Source organism: Lepisosteus oculatus, chromosome 14 (genome assembly GCF_040954835.1).
Source record: "Lepisosteus oculatus isolate fLepOcu1 chromosome 14, fLepOcu1.hap2, whole genome shotgun sequence".
In the NCBI taxonomy this organism is placed as follows: Eukaryota; Metazoa; Chordata; class Actinopteri; order Semionotiformes; family Lepisosteidae; genus Lepisosteus; species Lepisosteus oculatus.
In genome coordinates, this window is record NC_090709.1 from 38,770,604 (window position 1) to 38,792,211 (window position 21,608).

At 57.2% G+C, this 21,608-nt stretch overlaps 2 protein-coding genes across 7 annotated transcripts in view; both read left to right on the forward strand.

Moving 5' to 3' along the window:
• Positions 1-6,542, forward strand: part of brd2a (bromodomain containing 2a) — a 34,987-nt gene extending 28,445 nt beyond the window's left edge. For 5 of the 6 annotated variants that reach the window (XM_069198969.1, XM_069198973.1, XM_069198971.1 and 2 more), the window contains 4 exons: positions 148-395; positions 903-1,417; positions 4,813-4,941; positions 5,036-6,542. In XM_069198969.1, coding sequence (XP_069055070.1) covers positions 148-395; positions 903-1,417; positions 4,813-4,941; positions 5,036-5,166 — 1,023 coding nt within the window. In that variant the 3' untranslated portion in view covers positions 5,167-6,542. The remainder of the gene's footprint in view (positions 1-147; positions 396-902; positions 1,418-4,812; positions 4,942-5,035) is intronic. The other variant, XR_011192114.1, reaches the window with a different exon arrangement.
• A 9,624-nt stretch (positions 6,543-16,166) lies between these two features.
• On the forward strand, positions 16,167-20,659 carry LOC102686512 (H-2 class II histocompatibility antigen, A-U alpha chain-like). Its single transcript, XM_069199017.1, has 4 exons — positions 16,167-16,350; positions 18,042-18,296; positions 18,716-18,997; positions 20,116-20,659. Exons 1-4 carry the CDS (start codon positions 16,287-16,289, stop codon positions 20,238-20,240), a joined length of 726 nt encoding a protein of 241 aa, XP_069055118.1. The 5' UTR covers positions 16,167-16,286; the 3' UTR covers positions 20,241-20,659.
• Positions 20,660-21,608: the final 949 nt, after the last annotated feature.

The following is a 21,608-nucleotide window of genomic DNA, read 5'->3' on the forward strand; positions in this document are numbered from 1 at the left end:
CTCTCTCTCTCAGTGTGTATTAACACCTCTGTCTCTCTCTCTCAGTGTGTATTAACCCCTCTCTCTCTGTGTGAATTAACCCCTCTCAGTGTGTATTAACCCCTCTCTCTCTCAGTGTGTATTAACCCCCCTCTCTCTCTCTCTCAGCTGAGGGCGGTGCACGAGCAGCTCGCCGCTCTGTCCCAGGGTCCGATCTCCAAGCCCAAGAAGAAGAGGGAGAGGAAGGAGAAGAGGAAGAGGAAGAAGCCCGAGAAGCACCGCGGGGGCCGGGGGGGTGACGACGACGGGGACAGGCCCCCCAAGACCCCCAAGACCTCCAAGGCCAGCAGGGCGGCGCCCTCCTCCACGCAGGGCAAGAAGAGCAGCGCGGGCCGGAGGAGCAGCAAGAGCAGCAAGTGAGTCCTGTCTGTCTCTCTGGGCTCTCAGCCTGCCCGTCTCCCTCTCTCTGGGCTCTCAGCCTGCCCGTCTCCCTCTCTCTGGGCTCTCAGCCTGCCCGTCTCCCTCTCTCTGGGCTCTCAGCCTGCCCGTCTCCCTCTCTCTGGGCTCTCAGACTGCCCGTCTCCCTCTCTCTGGGCTCTCAGCCTGCCCGTCTCCCTCTCTCTGGGCTCTCAGACCGCCTGTCTGTCTCTCTGGGCTCTCAGACCGCCCGTCTCCCTCTCTCTGGGCTCTCAGCCTGCCCGTCTGTCTCTCTCTGGGCTCTCAGACTGCCCGTCTGTCTCTCTGGGCTCTCAGACCGCCCGTCTCCCTCTCTCTGGGCTCTCAGACTGCCCGTCTGTCTCTCTGGGCTCTCAGACCCCCCGTCTCCCTCTCTCTGGGCTCTCAGCCTGCCTGTGTCTCAGTGTGGCACCTCAGTGACCCCCTCTCCCCTGCGCCCCAGTGACCCCCCTCTCTCTCTCCCCCAGGTCCTCGAAGAAGCCCGCGGCGCCCCCGGCCCCGCCCCCGGCCCCGCCCGCCCCGCCGCCGCCGCCGCACTACGACTCGGAGGAGGAGGAGGAGGAGGGGGGCGGCCGGCCCATGAGCTACGACGAGAAGCGGCAGCTCAGCCTGGACATCAACAAGCTGCCGGGCGAGAAGCTGGGCCGCGTGGTGCACATCATCCAGGCGCGCGAGCCGGCGCTGCGCGACTCCAACCCCGAGGAGATCGAGATCGACTTCGAGACGCTCAAGCCCTCCACGCTGCGCGAGCTGGAGCGCTACGTCATGGGCTGCCTGCGGAGGAAGCCCCGCCGGCCCTGCGGTGAGGGACTGGGGGGACTGGGGGGACTGGGAGGGACTGGGAGAGAGACACACGCTGGGGGAGAGACTGGGAGGGACTGGGAGGGACTGGGAGAGAGACACACGCTCAAGCCCTCCACGCTGCGCGAGCTGGAGCGCTACGTCATGGGCTGCCTGCGGAGGAAGGCCCGCCGGCCCTGCGGTGAGGGACTGGGGGGACTGGGAGGGACTGGGAGAGAGACACACGCTGGGGGAGAGACTGGGAGGGACTGGGAGGGACTGGGAGAGAGACACACGCTCAAGCCCTCCACGCTGCGCGAGCTGGAGCGCTACGTCATGGGCTGCCTGCGGAGGAAGCCCCGCCGGCCCTGCGGTGAGGGACTGGGGGGACTGGGGGGACTGGGAGGGACTGGGAGAGAGACACACACTGGGGGAGGGACTGGGAGGGACTGGGAGAGGGACACACGCTCAAGCCCTCCACGCTGCGCGAGCTGGAGCGCTACGTCATGGGCTGCCTGCAGAGGAAGGCCCGCCGGCCCTGCGGTGAGGGACTGGGGGGACTGGGAGGGACTGGGAGAGAGACACACACTGGGGGAGAGACTGGGAGGGACTGGGAGAGAGACACACGCTCAAGCCCTCCACGCTGCGCGAGCTGGAGCGCTACGTCATGGGCTGCCTGCAGAGGAAGGCCCGCCGGCCCTGCGGTGAGGGACTGGGGGGACTGGGAGGGACTGGGAGAGAGACACACACTGGGGGAGAGACTGGGAGGGACTGGGAGAGAGACACACGCTCAAGCCCTCCACGCTGCGCGAGCTGGAGCGCTACGTCATGGGCTGCCTGCAGAGGAAGGCCCGCCGGCCCTGCGGTGAGGGACTGGGGGGACTGGGAGGGACTGGGAGAGAGACACACACTGGGGGAGAGACTGGGAGAGACTGGGAGGGACTGGGAGAGAGACACACGCTCAAGCCCTCCACGCTGCGCGAGCTGGAGCGCTACGTCATGGGCTGCCTGCAGAGGAAGGCCCGCCGGCCCTGCGGTGAGGGACTGGGGGGACTGGGAGGGACTGGGAGAGAGACACACACTGGGGGAGAGACTGGGAGGGACTGGGAGAGAGACACACGCTCAAGCCCTCCACGCTGCGCGAGCTGGAGCGCTACGTCATGGGCTGCCTGCGGAGGAAGCCCCGCCGGCCCTGCGGTGAGGGACTGGGGGGACTGGGAGGGACTGGGAGGGACTGGGAGAGAGACACACGCTCAAGCCCTCCACGCTGCGCGAGCTGGAGCGCTACGTCATGGGCTGCCTGCGGAGGAAGCCCCGCCGGCCCTGCGGTGAGGGACTGGGGGGACTGGGAGGGACTGGGAGAGAGACACACGCTGGGGGAGGGACTGGGAGGGACTGGGAGGGACTGGGAGAGAGACACACACTGGGGGAGAGACTGGGAGGGACTGGGAGAGAGACACACGCTGGGGGAGGGACTGGGAGGGACTGGGAGAGAGACACACGCTCAAGCCCTCCACGCTGCGCGAGCTGGAGCGCTACGTCATGGGCTGCCTGCGGAGGAAGCCCCGCCGGCCCTGCGGTGAGGGACTGGGGGGACTGGGAGGGACTGGGAGGGACTGGGAGAGAGACACACACTGGGGGAGAGACTGGGAGGGACTGGGAGAGAGACACACGCTCAAGCCCTCCACGCTGCGCGAGCTGGAGCGCTACGTCATGGGCTGCCTGCGGAGGAAGCCCCGCCGGCCCTGCGGTGAGGGACTGGGGGGACTGGGAGAGAGACACACACTGGGGGAGAGACTGGGAGGGACTGGGAGAGAGACACACTTGGGGAGAGACTGGGGCCGCTGGGAGGGACTGGGAGAGAGACACACTGGGGGAGAGACTGGGGCCGCTGGGGTCACTGGGAGGGACTGGGGCCGCTGGGGGGGACTGGGGCCGCTGGGGTCACTGGGGCCGCTGGGAGGGACTGGGGGGGACTGGGGCCGCTGGGGTCACTGGGAGGGACTGGGGCCGCTGGGGGAGAGACTGGGGAGTTCGTACAGACACATTGAGAGACAGGGGGGTTCATACAGACACACTGGACACACTGGGAGAGACTGGGGGGTCACTGGACACACTGGGAGAGACTGGGGGGTCACTGGACACAGTGGGACACACTGGGAGACGGGGGGAGACACACTGGGAGACGGGGGTGGTGGTAGTGATGTCTGAAGCCCTGTCCCTCCCGCAGTGGTGAAGAAGTCCGGCTCGGGGAAGTTCTCACAGACACACTGGGGGGAGACACTGGGGAAGACACACTGGGGGAGACACACTGGGAGACGGGGGTGGTGGTAGTGGCGGTGATGTCTGAAGCCCTGTCCCTCCCGCAGTGGTGAAGAAGTCCGGCTCGGGGAAGTTCTCACAGACACACTGGGACACACTGGGAGACACACTGGGAGACGGGGGTGGTGGTAGTGGCGGTGATGTCTGAAGCCCTGTCCTCCCGCAGTGGTGAAGAAGTCCGGCTCGGGGAAGTTCTCACAGACACACTGGGGGGAGACACTGGGGAAGACACACTGGGGGAGACACACTGGGAGACACTGGGAGACTGGGGGAGACACACTGGGAGACGGGGGGAGACACACTGGGAGACACTGGGAGACGGGGGTGGTGGTAGTGATGTCTGAAGCCCTGTCCTCCCGCAGTGGTGAAGAAGTCCGGCTCGGGGAAGTTCTCACAGACACACTGGGGGGAGACACTGGGGAAGACACACTGGGGGAGACACACTGGGAGACACTGGGAGACTGGGGGAGACACACTGGGAGACGGGGGGAGACACACTGGGAGACGGGGGTGGTGGCGGTGATGTCTGAAGCCCTGTCCCTCCCGCAGTGGTGAAGAAGTCCGGCTCGGGGAAGTTCTCACAGACACACTGGGGGGAGACACACTGGGAGACACACTGGGAGACGGGGGTGGTGGTAGTGATGTCTGAAGCCCTGTCCCTCCCGCAGTGGTGAAGAAGTCCGGCTCGGGGAAGTTCTCACAGACACACTGGGGGGAGACACTGGGGGAGACACTGGGAGACGGGGGTGGTGGTAGTGATGTCTGAAGCCCTGTCCCTCCCGCAGTGGTGAAGAAGTCCGGCTCGGGGAAGTTCTCACAGACACACTGGGGGGAGACACTGGGGGAGACACACTGGGAGACGGGGGTGGTGGTAGTGATGTCTGAAGCCCTGTCCTCCCGCAGTGGTGAAGAAGTCCGGCTCGGGGAAGTTCTCACAGACACACTGGGGGGAGACACTGGGGGAGACACACTGGGAGACACTGGGAGACGGGGGTGGTGGTAGTGATGTCTGAAGCCCTGTCCTCCCGCAGTGGTGAAGAAGTCCGGCTCGGGGAAGTTCTCACAGACACACTGGGGGAGACACACTGGGAGACACACTGGGAGACGGGGGTGGTGGTGGTGGTAGTGGCGGTGATGTCTGAAGCCCTGTCCCTCCCGCAGTGGTGAAGAAGTCCGGCTCGGGGAAGTTCTCACAGACACACTGGGACACACTGGGAGACACACTGGGAGACGGGGGTGGTGGTAGTGATGTCTGAAGCCCTGTCCCTCCCGCAGTGGTGAAGAAGTCCGGCTCGGGGAAGTCCCGGGAGGAGCTGGCGCTGGAGAAGAAGAGGGAGCTGGAGAAGAGGCTGCAGGACGTCAGCGGCCAGCTCAACTCCGCCAAGAGGCCCCCCAAGACCAAGGGTGAGCGGGGGGGTGACCGGGCGGCGGCCGCGCGCCCCCTGGTGTCCGGCCCGAGCGCCGCGCTGACCCGTCTCTCTCTCTGTCTCTCTCGCAGCGGAGAAGCCCGGCCCGGTCCAGCCCCACGCCGCCGTGTCCCGGCTCAGCGCCAGCAGCTCCAGCTCGGACTCCTCCTCCTCCTCCTCCTCGTCCTCCTCCTCCGACACCAGCGACTCCGACTCGGGGTGATCCCGCTAGAGACCGGGGGGGGGCGGGGGCTGGAGAGCCGTCCCCACACCCCCCCCCCAACGAGACAGAGAGACAGACGGGTGGACTGCTGGTTCGGTCGGACCTTCGGCGCCGGGACTGGTGGCGCCGGTGAGGGGGTGGGGCGGAGTCTGTGTGTGTCAGCCCTTCTCCCCGTGCATGATGGGATAGGGGGCGGGGCCCTTGTGTGACTCCTCCCACGGAGGGCGGTGTCTCCGCCCCCCCCCGGTGGAAAGGCGGGAGAGAGATTCGGGCTCCAGAGCGGAGCGGACCGGACTGGACCGAGCCCTGGGCCTTGCGTGGACTCTGGGGGTGCGGGAGGGAGGGAGGGGTACCTCTGCGCCCACACCCCCCTCTTCCCCTGTTCTCCCGGGCCCCTCCGCAGACCTGCTGGCTCATACAGGAGGCGTTCGAACGGACAGGCGCCACGTCTCTGCAGCCGGAGAGAGAGGAGGCACAGAGGAGGAGATACTGAGGCCCGGAGACAGAAGAGGAGGCACAGGCACTGGGGGAGAGTGGAGGAGGCACAGACACTGGGGGAGAGAAAGGAGGAGGAAAGGGAGGAGATACTGAGGCCCAGAGACAGAAGAGGAGGCACAGGCACTGGGGGAGAGTGGAGGAGGCAAAGACACTGGGGGAGAGAAAGGAGGAGGAAAGGGAGGAGATACTGAGGCCCAGAGACAGAAGAGGAGGCACAGACACTGGGGGAGAGAGGAGGAGGAGGAGATACTGAGGCCCGGAGACAGATGGGGAGGCACAGAGCCTGGGGGAGAGAGAGGAGGAGGAGCAGGAGAGGAGACACAGAGGCCGGGAGAGCAGACTCGCCCAGCGAGAGGAATGGTGTCGTCGTTTTTGGAGCGTCTCGGTCACCCTCCCTCCCGGGACCTCCTGACCCCTGACCTCCGACCTCTGGTCCCTGGACTGGGCTGGCTGCCTGTGGCGGGGGCGGGCGGGCGGGTGGGTTTATTTATTGCCCCCAGCGGGGGGCGCGGCGGTGTGGATGGTGTACAGACCGGGGCGGCGGGGCTGGTGTTTATAGGAGATGTACAGTTTAAAGACAGAGGTTTTATCGGTGTAAATAGTCCAGCAGCATGTCTCTGACCCCCCTTCGCAGTCCCTCTTCTTGTCCGTGTCCTTGTTTTTTACACTCGCGGCTCTCCTCTCCTGTCCTGTCCCGCGCCGTCCTCCGCGGGTTTTTCTATTCCCCTCGGGAGGAGAGGGCGGGGTGCGCGTGCTGGGGGGGGGCAGGTCGGGTCGGGGGTCAGGCCCGTGTTGCAGCGTCGTGCCCCGTGTGTGTGTGTGTGTGCGTGTGTGTGTGGGGCGGGGGGACCCCTGTAAATAAAGAGACTTGTTCTGTAGAGACGGCGTCTGTGGTCTTCATTCACTGGGGGGCGGGGTTAATGGGGGTGTGATGATGGGGTGGGTGGGAGTGGTTAAGGGGCTGGGTGGGTGTGGTTGGTCAGGTAGGTGGGGTTAGGGGTGTGGTGGAGTTGAGTGGGTGGGTGTGGTTAATGGGGGTGTGGTTATCTGGTGGGTGGGGCGGATGATGATTGGGTGTGGTTGGCTGGGGGGTGGGACAGAGTTGATTGTGTGGGGAGGAGTGGGTGGGTGTGGTTAAGGGGCTGGGTGGGTGTGGTTGGTCAGGTAGGTGGGGTTGATTGGGTGGGGAGGAGGGGGTGGGTGTGGCTAATGGGGGCGTGGTGATTGGGTGTGGTTGTCTGCGGGGTGGGGCGGATGATGATTGGGTGTGGTTGGCTGGGGGGTGGGACAGAGTTGATTGTGTGGGGAGGAGTGGGTGGGTGTGGTTAAGGGGGAGGGGCTGACTGGTGGGAAGGGGTGGGTGTGGCTGGTCAGGTAGGTGGGGGTGTGGCTGAGTGGGTGGGTGTGGCTAAGGGGGAGGGGCTGACTGGTGGGAAGGGGTGGGTGTGGTGGGGTTGGGGGTGTGGCTGAGTGGGTGGGTGTGGCTAAGGGGGAGGGGCTGACTGGTGGGAAGGGGTGGGTGTGGTGGGGTTGGGGGTGTGGCTGAGTGGGTGGGTGTGGCTAAGGGGGAGGGGCTGACTGGTGCCTGCATGCCTGATGACTCATGATAATGATATGGCTACTGTGGGGTGCAGAGTCTTCAAGGGAGGAGGACCCTGGGGAGTCAGTAAAATATACAGGACTGGGGCTCCCCAGAACCCCAGGATCGCACAGGTACGATTTCAGGGTGACCAGTGACACCTGCTGGAGTGGGGCTCCCCAGAACCCCAGGATTGCACAGGTATGATTTCAGGGTGACCAGCGACACCTGCTGGACTGTGGCTCCCCAGAACCCCAGGATTGCACAGGTACGATTTCAGGGTGACCAGTGACACCTGCTGGAGGGGGGCTCCCCAGAACCCCAAGAGATCGCACAGGTACGATTTCAGGGTGACCAGCGACACCTGCTGGACTGTGGCTCCCCAGAACCTCAGGATTGTACAGGTATAATTTCAGGGTGACCAGTCAGTGAGACTTCCCCAGAACCCCAGGACACCCCAGGATTACACAGGTATGACTTCAGCACCTGTGGGTGAGCATGTCAGCTTCTCTGCTCCTGTCCCTGCCGATAAGCCCACAAGGTGGCGCCACTGCGCTGTCGTGTCTGTGTACCAGCTGCGAAGATTATTTTCCGAGAGCCGAAAACCGGGCGTTTCCTCCCCTGAAATGGGTCACCGATCCGGTTCTTTTCATTCCCCTGGCAGGGAAGTCGTCTGGCCACACGGTGGCGCCCGAGCACCGTGCGTTGGGACCCGTGTCTGGGCGACACTCCTCTGTGTTTCTCAACCGCAGGCGCTGTATCGGCACGGCCGCTGGGTACGAGCCGGGCCGCCACGGCACATTACAATAATAAAATTAACCGGAAATAAAATCTACAGACACATTACAGGCATTTACGGATCATAACGTATGTGCATCTGCTGTAAACACTGACGCTCGGCTCAGTCCAGTCCAGTTCAAGGCGCTTTACTGGTGTGAAGTCAGTACAGTCGGTGTTGCCGAAGCAAATAACAATAATGAAACAAACACGAAACAAAAAGTAAAATAAAATCTACAGACGTATTACAGGCATTTCCGACCGAGACCTCTCATATCATGTTGACATCCACCGTAAACTCGGCCGCCGGCCGGCTCTCTCGGCTCCCATGTCGTAGAAAGCCGAGACTCCAGGCGCGGCGCTGCGAACACCCTGCAGCCGCTGCAGCGCGGTGCGATGTCCGCACGGTGGCGCTCCCACACAGCCGCTTCGTGGCGTGTCCCGCTGGCCGTGTGGCGCCGCTTGTGCGCCAGAGATCGGTTCACAGCTCGCGGTCCGAGCTGTGTCGTTAACGGCCGCGTGGGGCCTTATTGGTGGGAATTTTAAAGATCCATCTTCTTTAACCCCGGAAGCAGTTCTAACTGAGGCTCCCTGACAGCCCGGCTCACTCCAGGAGCTCGTCCAGCTGTGTCTGGAGAGAAGCCAGGGTATCGGCTTCAGCCACAGGGCTGGGCAGCCTGTTCCCCACCCCCACCCCCCTCTGTGTACAGAAGAGCCTCCTGTCCTGACTGGAGGAGCTCACCCAGCTGTGTCTGGAGAGAAGCCGGGGTATCGGCTTCAGCCACAGGGCTGGGCAGCCTGTTCCCCACCCCCACCCCCCTCTGTGTACAGCAGAGCCTCCTGTCCTGACTGGAGGAGCTCACCCAGCTGTGTCTGGAGAGAAGCCAGGGTATCGGCTTCAACCACAGGGCTGGGCAGCCTGTTCCCCACCCCCGCCCCCCTCTGTGTACAGTAGAGCCTCCTGTCCTGACTGGAGGAGCTCACCCAGGTGTGTCTGGAGAGAAGCCAGGGTATCGGCTTCAACCACAGGGCTGGGCAGCCTGTTCCCCACCCCCACCCCCCTCTGTGTACAGCAGAGCCTCCTGTCCTGACCGGAGGAGCTCACCCAGCTGTGTCTGGAGAGAAGCCGGGGTATCGGCCTCAACCACAGGGCTGGGCAGCCTGTTCCCCACCCCCACCCCCCTCTGTGTACAGCAGAGCCTCCTGTCCTGACTGGAGGAGCTCACCCAGCTGTGTCTGGAGAGAAGCCAGGGTATCGGCTTCAACCACAGGGCTGGGCAGCTTGTTCCCCACCCCCACCCCCCTCTGTGTACAGCAGAGCCTCCTGTCCTGACTGGAGGAGCTCACCCAGCTGTGTCTGGAGAGAAGCCAGGGTATCGGCTTCAACCACAGGGCTGGGCAGCCTGTTCCCCACCCCCGCCCCCCTCTGTGTACAGTAGAGCCTCCTGTCCTGACTGGAGGAGCTCACCCAGCTGTGTCTGGAGAGAAGCCGGGGTATCGGCTTCAACCACAGGGCTGGGCAGCTTGTTCACCACCCCCACCCCCCTCTGTGTACAGCAGAGCCTCCTGTCCTGACTGGAGGAGCTCACCCAGCTGTGTCTGGAGAGAGGCCAGGGTATCGGCTTCAACCACAGGGCTGGGCAGCCTGTTCCCCACCCCCGCCCCCCTCTGTGTACAGTAGAGCCTCCTGTCCTGACTGGAGGAGCTCACCCAGCTGTGTCTGGAGAGAAGCCAGGGTATCGGCTTCAACCACAGGGCTGGGCAGCTTGTTCACCACCCCCACCCCCCTCTGTGTACAGCAGAGCCTCCTGTCCTGACTGGAGGAGCTCACCCAGCTGTGTCTGGAGAGAGGCCAGGGTATCGGCTTCAACCACAGGGCTGGGCAGCCTGTTCCCCACCTCCACCCCCCTCTGTGTACAGAAGAGCCTCCTGTCCTGACTGGAGGAGCTCACCCAGCTGTGTCTGGAGAGAAGCCAGGGTATCGGCTTCAACCACAGGGCTGGGCAGCCTGTTCCCCACCCCCACCCCCCTCTGTGTACAGTAGAGCCTCCTGTCCTGACTGGAGGAGCTCACCCAGCTGTGTCTGGAGAGAAGCCAGGGTATCGGCTTCAACCACAGGGCTGGGCAGCCTGTTCCCCACCCCCGCCCCCCTCTGTGTACAGTAGAGCCTCCTGTCCTGACTGGAGGAGCTCACCCAGCTGTGTCTGGAGAGAAGCCAGGGTATCGGCTTCAACCACAGAGCTGGGCAGCCTGTTCCCCTCCTCCACCACTCTCTGTGTACAGAAAAGTGGCGCAAACGAACCGTGTCGTGGAAGCCGTTTCACTCTGATCCTTCGGGAGGCAGACGGGTGATCTGCGGATCATCGATCCACTAACGAATCCGGCGATCACGGTATGGGGCAGGCGGGGTCTCCTCTCGTTTGTGACCGGTCTTCTGCCAGCGTCATGTGACAGGCCCCGGACGGCCGCTCCTGCCTGGCGACAGGTGATGTCAGAGCAGGGGCTGCAGCTGATTGGTGGGGACGGCGGGGGCTCGGGGTCTGTGTGAGACTCCCCCGGTGTGCGTCTGTCTTTCCTGTGTGACTGAGCCCCAGCGGTTTCCACAGCCCCCCTGGCGCCAGGGGGAATCTGAGGGGCTTTTCTTGAAGAGGCGCAGCTGGAGTCACGACGCTGTGGAGCCGGTCCGGCTCAGACAGGACCCAGTATTTCTCTGCAGCACAGTACTGTACATCCCAGCCTGCAGCTCCCAGCTGGCTGCCCACTGGCCAGTGCCTGGAGGGGAGACTCCTGGGAGAGGTGTGAGTGGGGCCAGCAGGGGGCGCTCTCACCCAGCTCACAGCCCCACTGGAGCCCAGCAGGGGGCGCTCTCACCCAGCTCACAGCCCCACTGGAGCCCAGCAGGGGGAGCCTGGCCAGTACCTGGAGGGGAGACTCCTGGGAGAGGTGTGAGTGGGGCCAGCAGGGGGCGCTCTCACCCAGCTCACAGCCCACTGGAGCCCAGCAGGGGGAGCCTGGCCAGTACCTGGAGGGGAGACTCCTGGGAGAGGTGTGAGTGGGGCCAGCAGGGGGCGCTCTCACCCAGCTCACAGCCCCACTGGAGCCCAGCAGGGGGAGCCTGGTCAGTACCTGGAGGGGAGACTCCTGGGAGAGGTGTGAGTGGGGCCAGCAGGGGGCGCTCTCACCCTGCAGTCTGTGTGGTCTCTCAGTGTGTCCAGTGACCCCCAGTCTCTCTCTCTCAGTGTGTCTGGATGAACCCCCGTCTCTCAGTGTGTCCAGGGCCCCCCCTGTCTCTCTTCTTACTGCGCCTTCTGGGGCCCAGTAAGATGTCCTTATTTCAAGTGCGGAAGCCATTGTTTGTGATTTAAGAGAAGCGGAGTTTCTGAGGGAGTAAGAGAGTTATCTGTGCGCATGGGCCTGGTACAGAATATGTGGTGTTTTCAAAAATCCATCTGGCTTCTCAGCTTTGTCCAGTTCAGGCTCACCAGGGGAGCTGGAGTCTGTCCCAGCAGGCACTGGGCACTGGGCACTGGGCACTGGGCACTGGGCTGTTTTTGTTCCTCCCCACTGAGAGCTGGTGTGTGTGGGGGCAGTGTACTGGTGCATCATCCAGGTGGGGCTGCACACTGGTGGATCCCCATGACCTGGAAAGAGCTGTGAGTTGGGATGTCCAGGTAAACGCTATATAAGTGCAGGTAATTATTAATTAATTGTTAAGGCAGGGTACAGCCTGGACAGGACACACACACAGATACACACATTGTGAGCATTTCGATCAGTGCCAAGAGCAGAGGGCCGTGATTGTGACGCACTGTCAGTGATGCGCCCTGAATGACACTGTGAGGTCTGAAAAGATCCGTATACGCGAACAGACGTCTGCTGAACAAGACTGTTTTCAGAAAACAAAAGTTTCCTTAAAAGATATTTTGCTCCAGAAAACTCTGGGACTCAGGATCTGAGCCTGTGGCTGGGAGGTTGTCGGTTCGAATCCCACAGCAGGCAGAGGAATCCTACTCCGCTGGGCCCCTGAGCGAGGCCCTTCACCCCAGCTGCTCCAGGGGCGCTGTACAATGGCTGACCCTGTGCTCTGACCCCCAGCTTCTCTCTCCCTGTCTGTGTGTTTCACGGAGAGCAAGCTGGGGTCTGTGAAAAAATGAATTTGTATAGGGCCAATAAAGCAACATTATCATTATTATCATTATCACTGTACAGAGTTTCAGTTAGTGCCACGTTACTCTCAGTGGTCTCCAGAATACACCGTCTGCATCAGAAAGCCTGTCTGCATTGCACAGGAGGACTTTTTCTCTAAACGTGTTCGTGAGGAAGAGATCAGGAGCCGAGACAGTTCTGTGGTCAACAGGCTCAGCACGGAGCAGGGGGAGGGGTTTCGGGTGCAAACCGGTTTTAGAAAATATTAATCGACATGAAAGAAGCAAACGGCAACGTTCTGCTAAATCTCTCGTGCTTCTTCCTCTTTTTAAACTCTTGATAGGTGATAAAAAGTCTGTCGCCTACTTTTGAGAGCCCGGGCGCCGGCCAGCGCTGCAGCCAGGGGGACGAGCAGCAGGACGAGGGGCTTCATCTTCCAGCGGAGAGGCGCGGCTGCAGTGGGAACAGTGACCAGTCGGGCTCGGGGTGGGAGTGAGGTCTCTCTCGGCTCAGCTCAGCGCTCTGCAGGGCTCGGGGTGGGAGTGAGGTCTCTCTCGGCTCAGCTCAGCGCTCTGCAGGGCTCGGGGTGGGAGTGAGGTCTCTCTCGGCTCAGCTCAGCGCTCTGCAGGGCTCGGGGTGGGAGTGAGGTCTCTCTCGGCTCAGCTCAGCGCTCTGCAGGGCTCGGGGTGGGAGTGAGGTCTCTCTCGGCTCAGCTCAGCGCTCTGCGGGGCTCGGGGTGGGAGTGAGGTCTCTCTCGGCTCAGCTCAGCGCTCTGCAGGGCTCGGGGTGGGAGTGAGGTCTCTCTCGGCTCAGCTCAGCGCTCTGCGGGGCTCGGGGTGGGAGTGAGGTCTCTCTCGGCTCAGCTCAACGCTCTGCGGGGCTCGGGGTGGGAGTGAGGTCTCTCTCGGCTCAGCTCAGCGCTCTGCAGGGCTCGGGGTGGGAGTGAGGTCTCTCTCGGCTCGGCTCAGCGCTCTGCAGTTTAACTGTGGGCCGCCTGCCCTCCACCAATCACAGAATTCACTGGCTGTCTCCTCTCCTGAGCTCCAGCTGAGACGCTGAACTGACATCAGGGCCACTTGGTCATGAAAGATCCCAGAGCTGTTTGGAAGAGTTTGTTAACCTCTGCGTACAGGCTAAAAAAGCAGGATGTCATTTTGTTTATGGAAACAAAACTATAAAGTGCATTATAAAAGGCTACTCTTATAGGCGTTTATATATATATACGTTCTGGGTTTTAACTGCACTTTCTGTGATTCAGGAGTAGAGATGGTTCTCTAATATAATGGAACAGTGTACACTTTGTTCAAGTGATAACGGCTTCTTCGGTAGTATTTTAATGACCTTTTAGGGCTGCTGTATGGATGTGTATCGTCTGTTTTATATTGAGTTTATTTTTTTCTATATTTTCACATGGTCCAAACAGCATTTGTGAAAAGTGTGTGTGTCTCAAACCGTCCTGCGGTGGGGGTCTGGGACGCTTGGCGCAGTGCTGTGTGGCTGTGAGGTCAGAGCTGCCCCTGACTGACTGTGGGTTAGAGATGGACGCAGATAAACGCATCTCCCTGCTTGTCCTCTGATCTGGTGAGTGAATAGTTTGCACTGCATGTCACTGAAGGACCCAGATGAGCCAGCGTTCCCCCTCTGATGAGCGGAGTGTATTCTGGTCGGCGAAGCCTGACCTGTGGTGTTTAGACGCTGCTGGTTGTGGTGTTTTCACTCGGAGCAGAAGCCACGCTCTTTCTCTCTCTCTCTCTCTGGACCCGCGCCAGGGACTTCCCAGCCTCCCTCGGAGAACCGGGAGAACCGGACCGCAGCCCGGCCCGGTACCGCCACGAGGAAGTGAAACCGGGACAGGGGCATGCTGGGAGGGCAGGGGCTTTCCTTGAGGGACTGTGAGGGACTGGTGAGGGGCTGACTGGTGTGTCCAGTGAGGGGCTGGCTGGTGTGAGTGTGTGTGTGTCCAGTGAGGGTCTGGTGTCCAGTGAGGGGCTGACTGGTGTGTCCAGTGAGGGGCTGGCTGGTGTGAGTGTGTGTGTGTCCTGTGTGGGGCTGGTGTCCAGTGAGGGGCTGAGATAGACTCCAGCTCCCCCAACAACCCTATACTGGATAAAACGTATCCACATGCCACAGAAAATTAAACTGGGATTAGTTTTTGATGGCACCTTCAGCTCCCACCTGAATGACTTCTGATTGACTGGAGCTCCTGACTCCAATTACCCCCTCGATGGAGGTCATTATCCTAGAGGTTCACACGCTTTTCCCCAGCATCGACAGTGCATGTTCAATATAGACATGAGAAATGACAGTTGTTTTTGCGTTATTTGTTTAATCTAATCGTGTTTATCTCTTATTGAAACAGAGGTGAAGATCAGATCACACTTAAGGAGCAATTAATGCAGGAATACAGGAACTTATACTTACTACACTCGAACCACCCCATGCATACATCTGGGCTCGATTTGGCCTGGCATCAGGCCGTTTCTCACGGACGCCTGGGTCCATGTTCTGTCCTGAGGTAGTGGGCCGTGTTTCCTAGACACCTCACTGTCCAGATACTCCCACATGGATTCTGTGGAGTCGGAGCTCTGTGGGAACTCTTCTTTCCTAATTCCACATTGCGGATGTCTCGGCTGTGTAGAGTTAGCACTGCCTTCCTCGAAGGTTTGAGAAGCATGAGGAGCCAGTCCCGGTGACCTTTAACCCGTGACTGAAGACCCCCAGAGCCCCTGAAGGACTGGGGTCTCGGGGACTGAACTGAGCCAGGTACTGTCTTCATGAGTCCAGAGTCCCGGTGACCTTTAACCCGTGACTGAAGACCCCCAGAGCCCCTGAAGGACTGGGGTCTCGGGGACTGAACTGAGCCAGGTACTGTCTTCATGAGTCCAGAGTCCCGGTGACCTTTAACCCGTGACTGAAGACCCCCAGAGCCCCTGAAGGACTGGGGTCTCAGGGACTGAACTGAGCCAAGTACTGTCTTCATGAGTCCAGAGTCCCGGTGACCTTTAACCCGTGACTGAAGACCCCCAGAGCCCCTGAAGGACTGGGGTCTCAGGGACTGAACTGAGCCAAGTACTGTCTTCATGAGTCCAGAGTCCCGGTGACCTTTAACCCGTGACTGAAGACCCCCAGAGCCCCTGAAGGACTGGGGTCTCAGGGACTGAACTGAGCCAAGTACTGTCTTCATGAGTCCAGAGTCCCGGTGACCTTTAACCCGTGACTGAAGACCCCAGAGCCCCTGAAGGACTGGGGTCTCAGGGACTGAACTGAGCCAAGTACTGTCTTCATGAGTCCAGAGTCCCGGTGACCTTTAACCCGTGACTGAAGACCCCCAGAGCCCCTGAAGGACTGGGGTCTCAGGGACTGAACTGAGCCAGGTACTGTCTTCATGAGTCCAGAGTCCCAGTGACCTTTTACCCCTGACTGAAGACCCCCAGAGCCCCTGAAGGACTGGGGTCTCAGGGACTGAACTGAGCCAGATTTACTGTGATGTGTATTTCATGCCATCTCAGTATTTTAAATATAGATCGTTATGGTAAAATCGAAGATGCAAGAACATCAATGATGTCCCCCTCCTGCCACCAGAGGGATCCACAGACAATTTTAGAAATTATTTGACACGCACATAATTATTCTTTCGTGTGGCACTTGACGGAAATTAAAAAAAAATGTTTTCAAACTAAAAAAAAACTTCTCTCTTAGATCAGAGAACTGCCCGACGACAGCAGTTCATGATGAATTGTACAAAGTTTTACACTTTGTAAAGTGGAATGTAGAATAGGTGGACTAAAGACCCGTAATGTCACTGAAGTCTTTTTATATCAGGGTCTGAAGGCAGTACCGATGATAACTGCGTCTTGGGCTGCGTGGGTAGAGTTCTGCAGACGGATATTGGCTCGGTTAGCTCACAGCCCCTGTACCTAGTAACTGTCGGTCCGTGCCTGAGGAATTGTCTGATTGGCTGTAAGGGAAGTAGGGGTGTTTCAAAAGTGCAGCAGGCAGCCCTGTCGAGCCACTGCTCCGGAGTGCTGCTGGCCTGGGGGGGTGCTCTGCTCGGGTCCCACACACTCGCCTGTGGATTCGCTGGAAAGCCGGGGCCGTGTCTTCCTTCACCGCGTGCAGGATGCTGTGCGCGTTCCTCACCGCAGTGCTGCTAGGAGCTAGCGGTGTCCTCTCGCAAGCTCAGAGTAAGTCATGCTTCCTTCATTAACGTTATACTTGCCATTGTTTTCAAACCTGAATAGTGAGACTTCAAAAGAGCAAAATCGGGCGCTCTGGAGCACCACACCTTCTCTGCATGTCCCTTTTTAAACATTTTTAATCTGACGAAGTTCGCAACACTAAATATCCTGAGTATCCAAAGAGACTCCCCACACTCATCATGCTTGGATGATTTTAGAGAGAAAAAAAAAAAGGAATTCCATTTTTTGATAAATAACATTTTCACTGATCCTTCGTGACTAACCCCAGGTCATCGCGTCCCTGAGCGAACCGACAGGGGGCCGGAGAGGAGGCGATGAGCCACAAAGACCGACCGGCTCAGATTCTGTGCTGAGGTCGGAAGATCAGTGGTTGTAGCTACACCAGTGCTACGTTTAGTTGCAGTTAGGAGTCTGATGTTTTCTTCTGTTTACCCAAGACTGAATGCAGCCAGTCCAGTGAAAAGATGTTCCCATGAGAGAAGGTTCATGGTCCAGAATTTCCCTCATGCCCAGCGGGTCAGAGCTTCTGCCACATGATCTCGGAGTTGGCTCCTGACTCCAGTCCTTCCCCGTGTGAAGACGTGTCTCCTGTTGTCTGTCCTGGATGTGCTCCCAGTCCTGTTTTCCACCTGTGTCCCTGGGTCCCAGTGTCACGGAGGATCTTGAAGACATTTCCTGAGCTGTCTTGGTCACTGCCTGTCAGACCTGAATCGAGTCCTCTCACAGTCTTCTCTGTTCCTGACCGAAGAGATTCAGTTCTTTAACGGAGTCTGGAAGTAAATCTCGTTGCACCTCGCTATGTTGCCTCTAGAGCACAGGTGTCCTTTTGGTAGTGACCTGAACACAGCTGAGGTCTAACTGTTGCAGAAAACCATTTTTACATGACTGACAAAATATTAAACAAATAGCAAACAAAATGGACATTTCCCATACTGGTGTTTTGTGTTGCTTCTCAGGGATCTCGCTTTGAATAAAGGGATCAACGTAAATTTGCTGACCTTTCTCATGTTCCTTTTTCAGATCAATACCAAAACCAATACCACCATGCACACATCTCTTGTTAAATTTAATCTTCAAGGAAATCTCTCCTTCACAGCCACACGTTTTGTGTGAATGATCTTGTATTTGTTTTTCTGCCGTTGTTAAACCTGGTTTTTTATCACGTGTGAATGTGCCAGTTTTACTCACTAGACCAGAGTCTAGATGGGGAAACGCTGAGCTAGATGAGGCTGCTGATAAAAGAGATAGTGTTCATGCTGTCATGTTTACATCATCTGGAAATAAAGACAGTCAGGACACAGAGATACTAGTGTAGAACTGAAATCAAGGGCTGTTGTTACAACTGTGTGCTTCACGAGTAAGGCCTCGTTTAGAGTATGAATTATGATTTGATAATGACAGCCAGGTAGATTCTGAAGGAACTGGCTATTTGACTATTTAGTCTTGAGGACTGTGAGGGGACCCGATGCGAGTTTCCACATGAACGATGGAGGAGTTTTGAGGAAACGGCTGTCTCGCTGCCTCTTCTGCTTCAAATGTTTCTTCTTAATGTTCTCCACCCACTAACATGACATCGGTACAATCATTTGCTGTTCCGCACATCGGAGGTTTTTGCGTCAAATAAATTCATTGTGACCAGTGAAATCGATTGATTCTGGATTCTTTTTTTGTTTCAGTTAGACATCTAGACAGACGTTTGACGTTCTGCGCGTCTAATTCCACCGAAGCGGAGTTTGAGATAGAGCACGATGAAGATGAGATATTGTATGTTGATTTGGTGGCGAAGAAGACAGTGCTGAGGATCCCAGAGTTTGCTGAGGAATGGCACCCTTATCCGGAACAGCCTTCATTCGCACAGCAGGAAGTAGAAACCTGCCGACACAATGTGGCAGTGAGCGCTAAAGGAGAAGGATTCCCTGAAGAGAAACTAGGTGAGGCTCCGATTCTACCAGCTATTTTTGTGCTGCGACACTGTTGATTTATTTACTTTATAAATCTGGGAAGTGTTACTGTGCACGTTGTCACAAATACAGTGAAGAACAACTTAAATAATTCCAAACTTTCAGGATAAAATAAAAGTGAGAGGCTTTAAACCACAGGATCTACAAACTGGTGTTTGGTTGTTGTTGTGAAGAACATGAGTGCAGAATGGCGTATAGGCCATTGGAAATAAAAGACTGAGACAATGACAAAACTGTCAAAAGGTTCTCCAGCTAGAATCAGGCTCAGTGCAAATAATTGAAATTTCCTTGTGATTTACTCCCAGAAGTGTTTCGGCTTTGGTGGATCAATTGTGGAAGAAATAAAGTAAAATATTAACTGGAGGTTTATGTACAAAATCTCTTTGCAGATCCCCCGATTTCCCGATTGTACTCGGAGAACGAGGTGGAGCTGGGGGTCCCCAACGCTCTGATCTGCTTCATCACTGACTTCCACCCTGCACCCGTTAAGGTGTCCTGGACCAGGAACACGGAGCGGGTGACACAGGGGTTCAACGTCACCCAGTACTACTCCAATAAAGACTACAGCTTGCGCCTGTTCTCCTACCTGAGCTTCACGCCCCAGGCTGGCGACGTGTACTCCTGCAGTGTGGAGCACCGCGCCCTGCAGGAGCCCCTCACACGCCTCTGGGGTGAGTACGCTGACGCAAGACCACCTGCGCATCCCCTCACTGCAGAGGAACGGGTGAACATGGTTTCCTCCTGCTGAAAAGAGACGAAAGGAAACGCAGGTGTGAGCTCACACCTGAAGAAGGCTCCACCGCCGAAACGTTGTGTTTCCTTTCTTCTCTTTTCAGCAGGAATAAACCCGTTGCCTGTTCCTCTGCAGCCTGTGCATGCTGACGCAGGTCCCACCTACCAAGGGGCAACATGTCAATACTAAAAGATCTGGTCAAATACCACAACTGCAGGTTCAGCACTTTCACTGGTCTGTTTGATCTTAAGATACGGACAGACAGAATTTTCTTAATCAATCTTTGTTTTGTCACAGTTTTATGCTCACAGGCTTCCGACATTATCTTCATCTTAGAGTTTATGACTTCAGAAATGTTGGTGTTGTAGTTGCTGAAATTAAAACCTAACTGAAGTTAGAAGCCTCCCTGTGCAGTGTGCAGTCGTGGGGTTCATAGAGACATAAAAACACACAGCTGGCTGTTCCAGATCTGCTGGGAATAAGAAACAAGGTGGGTTTAATATTACAAAAAGAAAAGAAGAACGATATGTGGTTGTCTCATCTGAGAACTGGAGGTGTAAGTATAAGACCTATCCTAGGATGACAGGGGAGCTGGAGTCTTTCCCAGCAAGCACTGGGCACAGGGCAAGGTACAGCCTGGACAGGACACCAGTCCAACACAGGACACACACACACACACCCTGGACAGGACACCAGTCCATCACAGGACACACACACACACCCACCCACTCACCCACCAGGGCCAGTTTTCCCAGAAGCCCATTAACCCCCCAGCCAGTCTGTGGACTGTGGGAGGAAACCGGAGCTCCTGGAGGAAACCCACAGGAACACAGAGAGAACATGCAGACTCCACACAGACAGCACCCCCCCCAGGAACTGAACCCAGGGCCCCAGTCCTGTGAGGCATAAATGATGACCACTGTGCCCCCCTGCGCCACCAGTATATTATCCATTTTATAAGATATGAAATGACATAAAGGCTCCGTCGGTTTGGTGACATGCGTGTGTTTAGTAGTATACTAGTGTTTAGTAGCATGGTTGCTGGTGTCTCCTCAGAGGTGGAGGTGCAGTCGGACTCGGAGGCGGCGGAGACAGCCGTGTGCGGGGTGGGCCTGACCCTGGGGCTGCTGGGAGTGGCAGCCGGAACCTTCTTCCTCATCAAGGGCAACAAGTGCAACTGAGAGCACAGGCTGCCATCAAGAGACAAGTCCCTTTTCACAGCAGCTGCAGCACATCCGCTTCACACAGTGAACTTCGTTCTGATCATCAAGGAAAAGAGTGAAATTCTCCTGTTGTTTTCTCCGCTGGTACACCATGAAAATGAGTGTTAGAATCATTAGAAACTTGTAGATGGATTTCTGAACTGCTTAGCTTTTTACTGGGTTTGAGATTTTTCATCTCTTATGTGTAATAGATATGAGATGGCTTTGTATACAGTATTTTTCAAATGAGATGTTCCTATGTTTTGAATGGGGATTTCTGGATGAGTTCTTAAAATTGTATGATGGTCACACTTATTCTTTCTCTCATTTCATTGCAATTGAAATAATATTCTTTCATTTATATTAAAATTACTGTTAATAAAACTTGCTCAATTCTTGATATTGTTGTTTTTTTTCTAAGACCAAAAGGAAGTAAAATGTATTGTTCAGAAGTAAGTCCTGATCTATCCACTTTTCCACACCCAGAGCAGTAAAATCTGAATTTATCTCAGCGCCTGGGAAAGATGCGATACAGGGGATAAAAACTGTCTCTGAGTCTGGTAGTCCGGCCCGAATGCTCCGGTACCGTTTTCCAGATGGTAGCAGATCATAGGGTCAGTGCTTCTGCCACATGATCTCGGAGTTGGCTCCTGACTCCAGTCCTTCCCCGTGTGAAGACGTGTCTCCTGTTGTCTGTCCTGGATGTGCTCCCAGTCCTGTTTTCCACCTGTGTCCCTGGGTCCCAGTGTCACGAAGGATCTTGAAGACGTTTCCTGAGCTGTCTTGGTCACTGCCTGTCAGACCAGAATCAAGTCCTCTCGCAGTCTTCTCTGTTCCTGACCGAAGAGATTCAGTTCTTTAGTCTCTTGATGCGAAATGACCTGTTTTGAGTGATCACAATAATAATAGTAATAATACATTATATTTATAATGCACTTCATCAATCTCAAAGTGCAGTACAATACTAATAAATATGTGCAACTGAAATTAATAAACAAAATGAAATATAGAATAAATTCAAGCACCACCATAACAAGGAGTGGTGGCTCAGCGTCTGCGCCTGTGGTTGGAAGTTTGCCACTTCAAATCTCACAGCAGGCAGAGGAATCCTACTGCGTTGGGCCCCTGAGCGAGGCCCTTCACCCCAGCTGCTCCAGGGGCGCTGTACAATGGCTGACCCTGCACTCTGACCCCCAGCTTCTCTCTCCCTGTCTGTGTGTCTCAAGGAGAGCAGGCTGGGCTTTGTGAAAAGACACACTCCTAATACTCAGAAATGGTGTTGGGCTGATAAAGAGATCTGATCTTATACAGCTTTTAAAATGAGGCAGCACCAAAAGCTTTCTTATA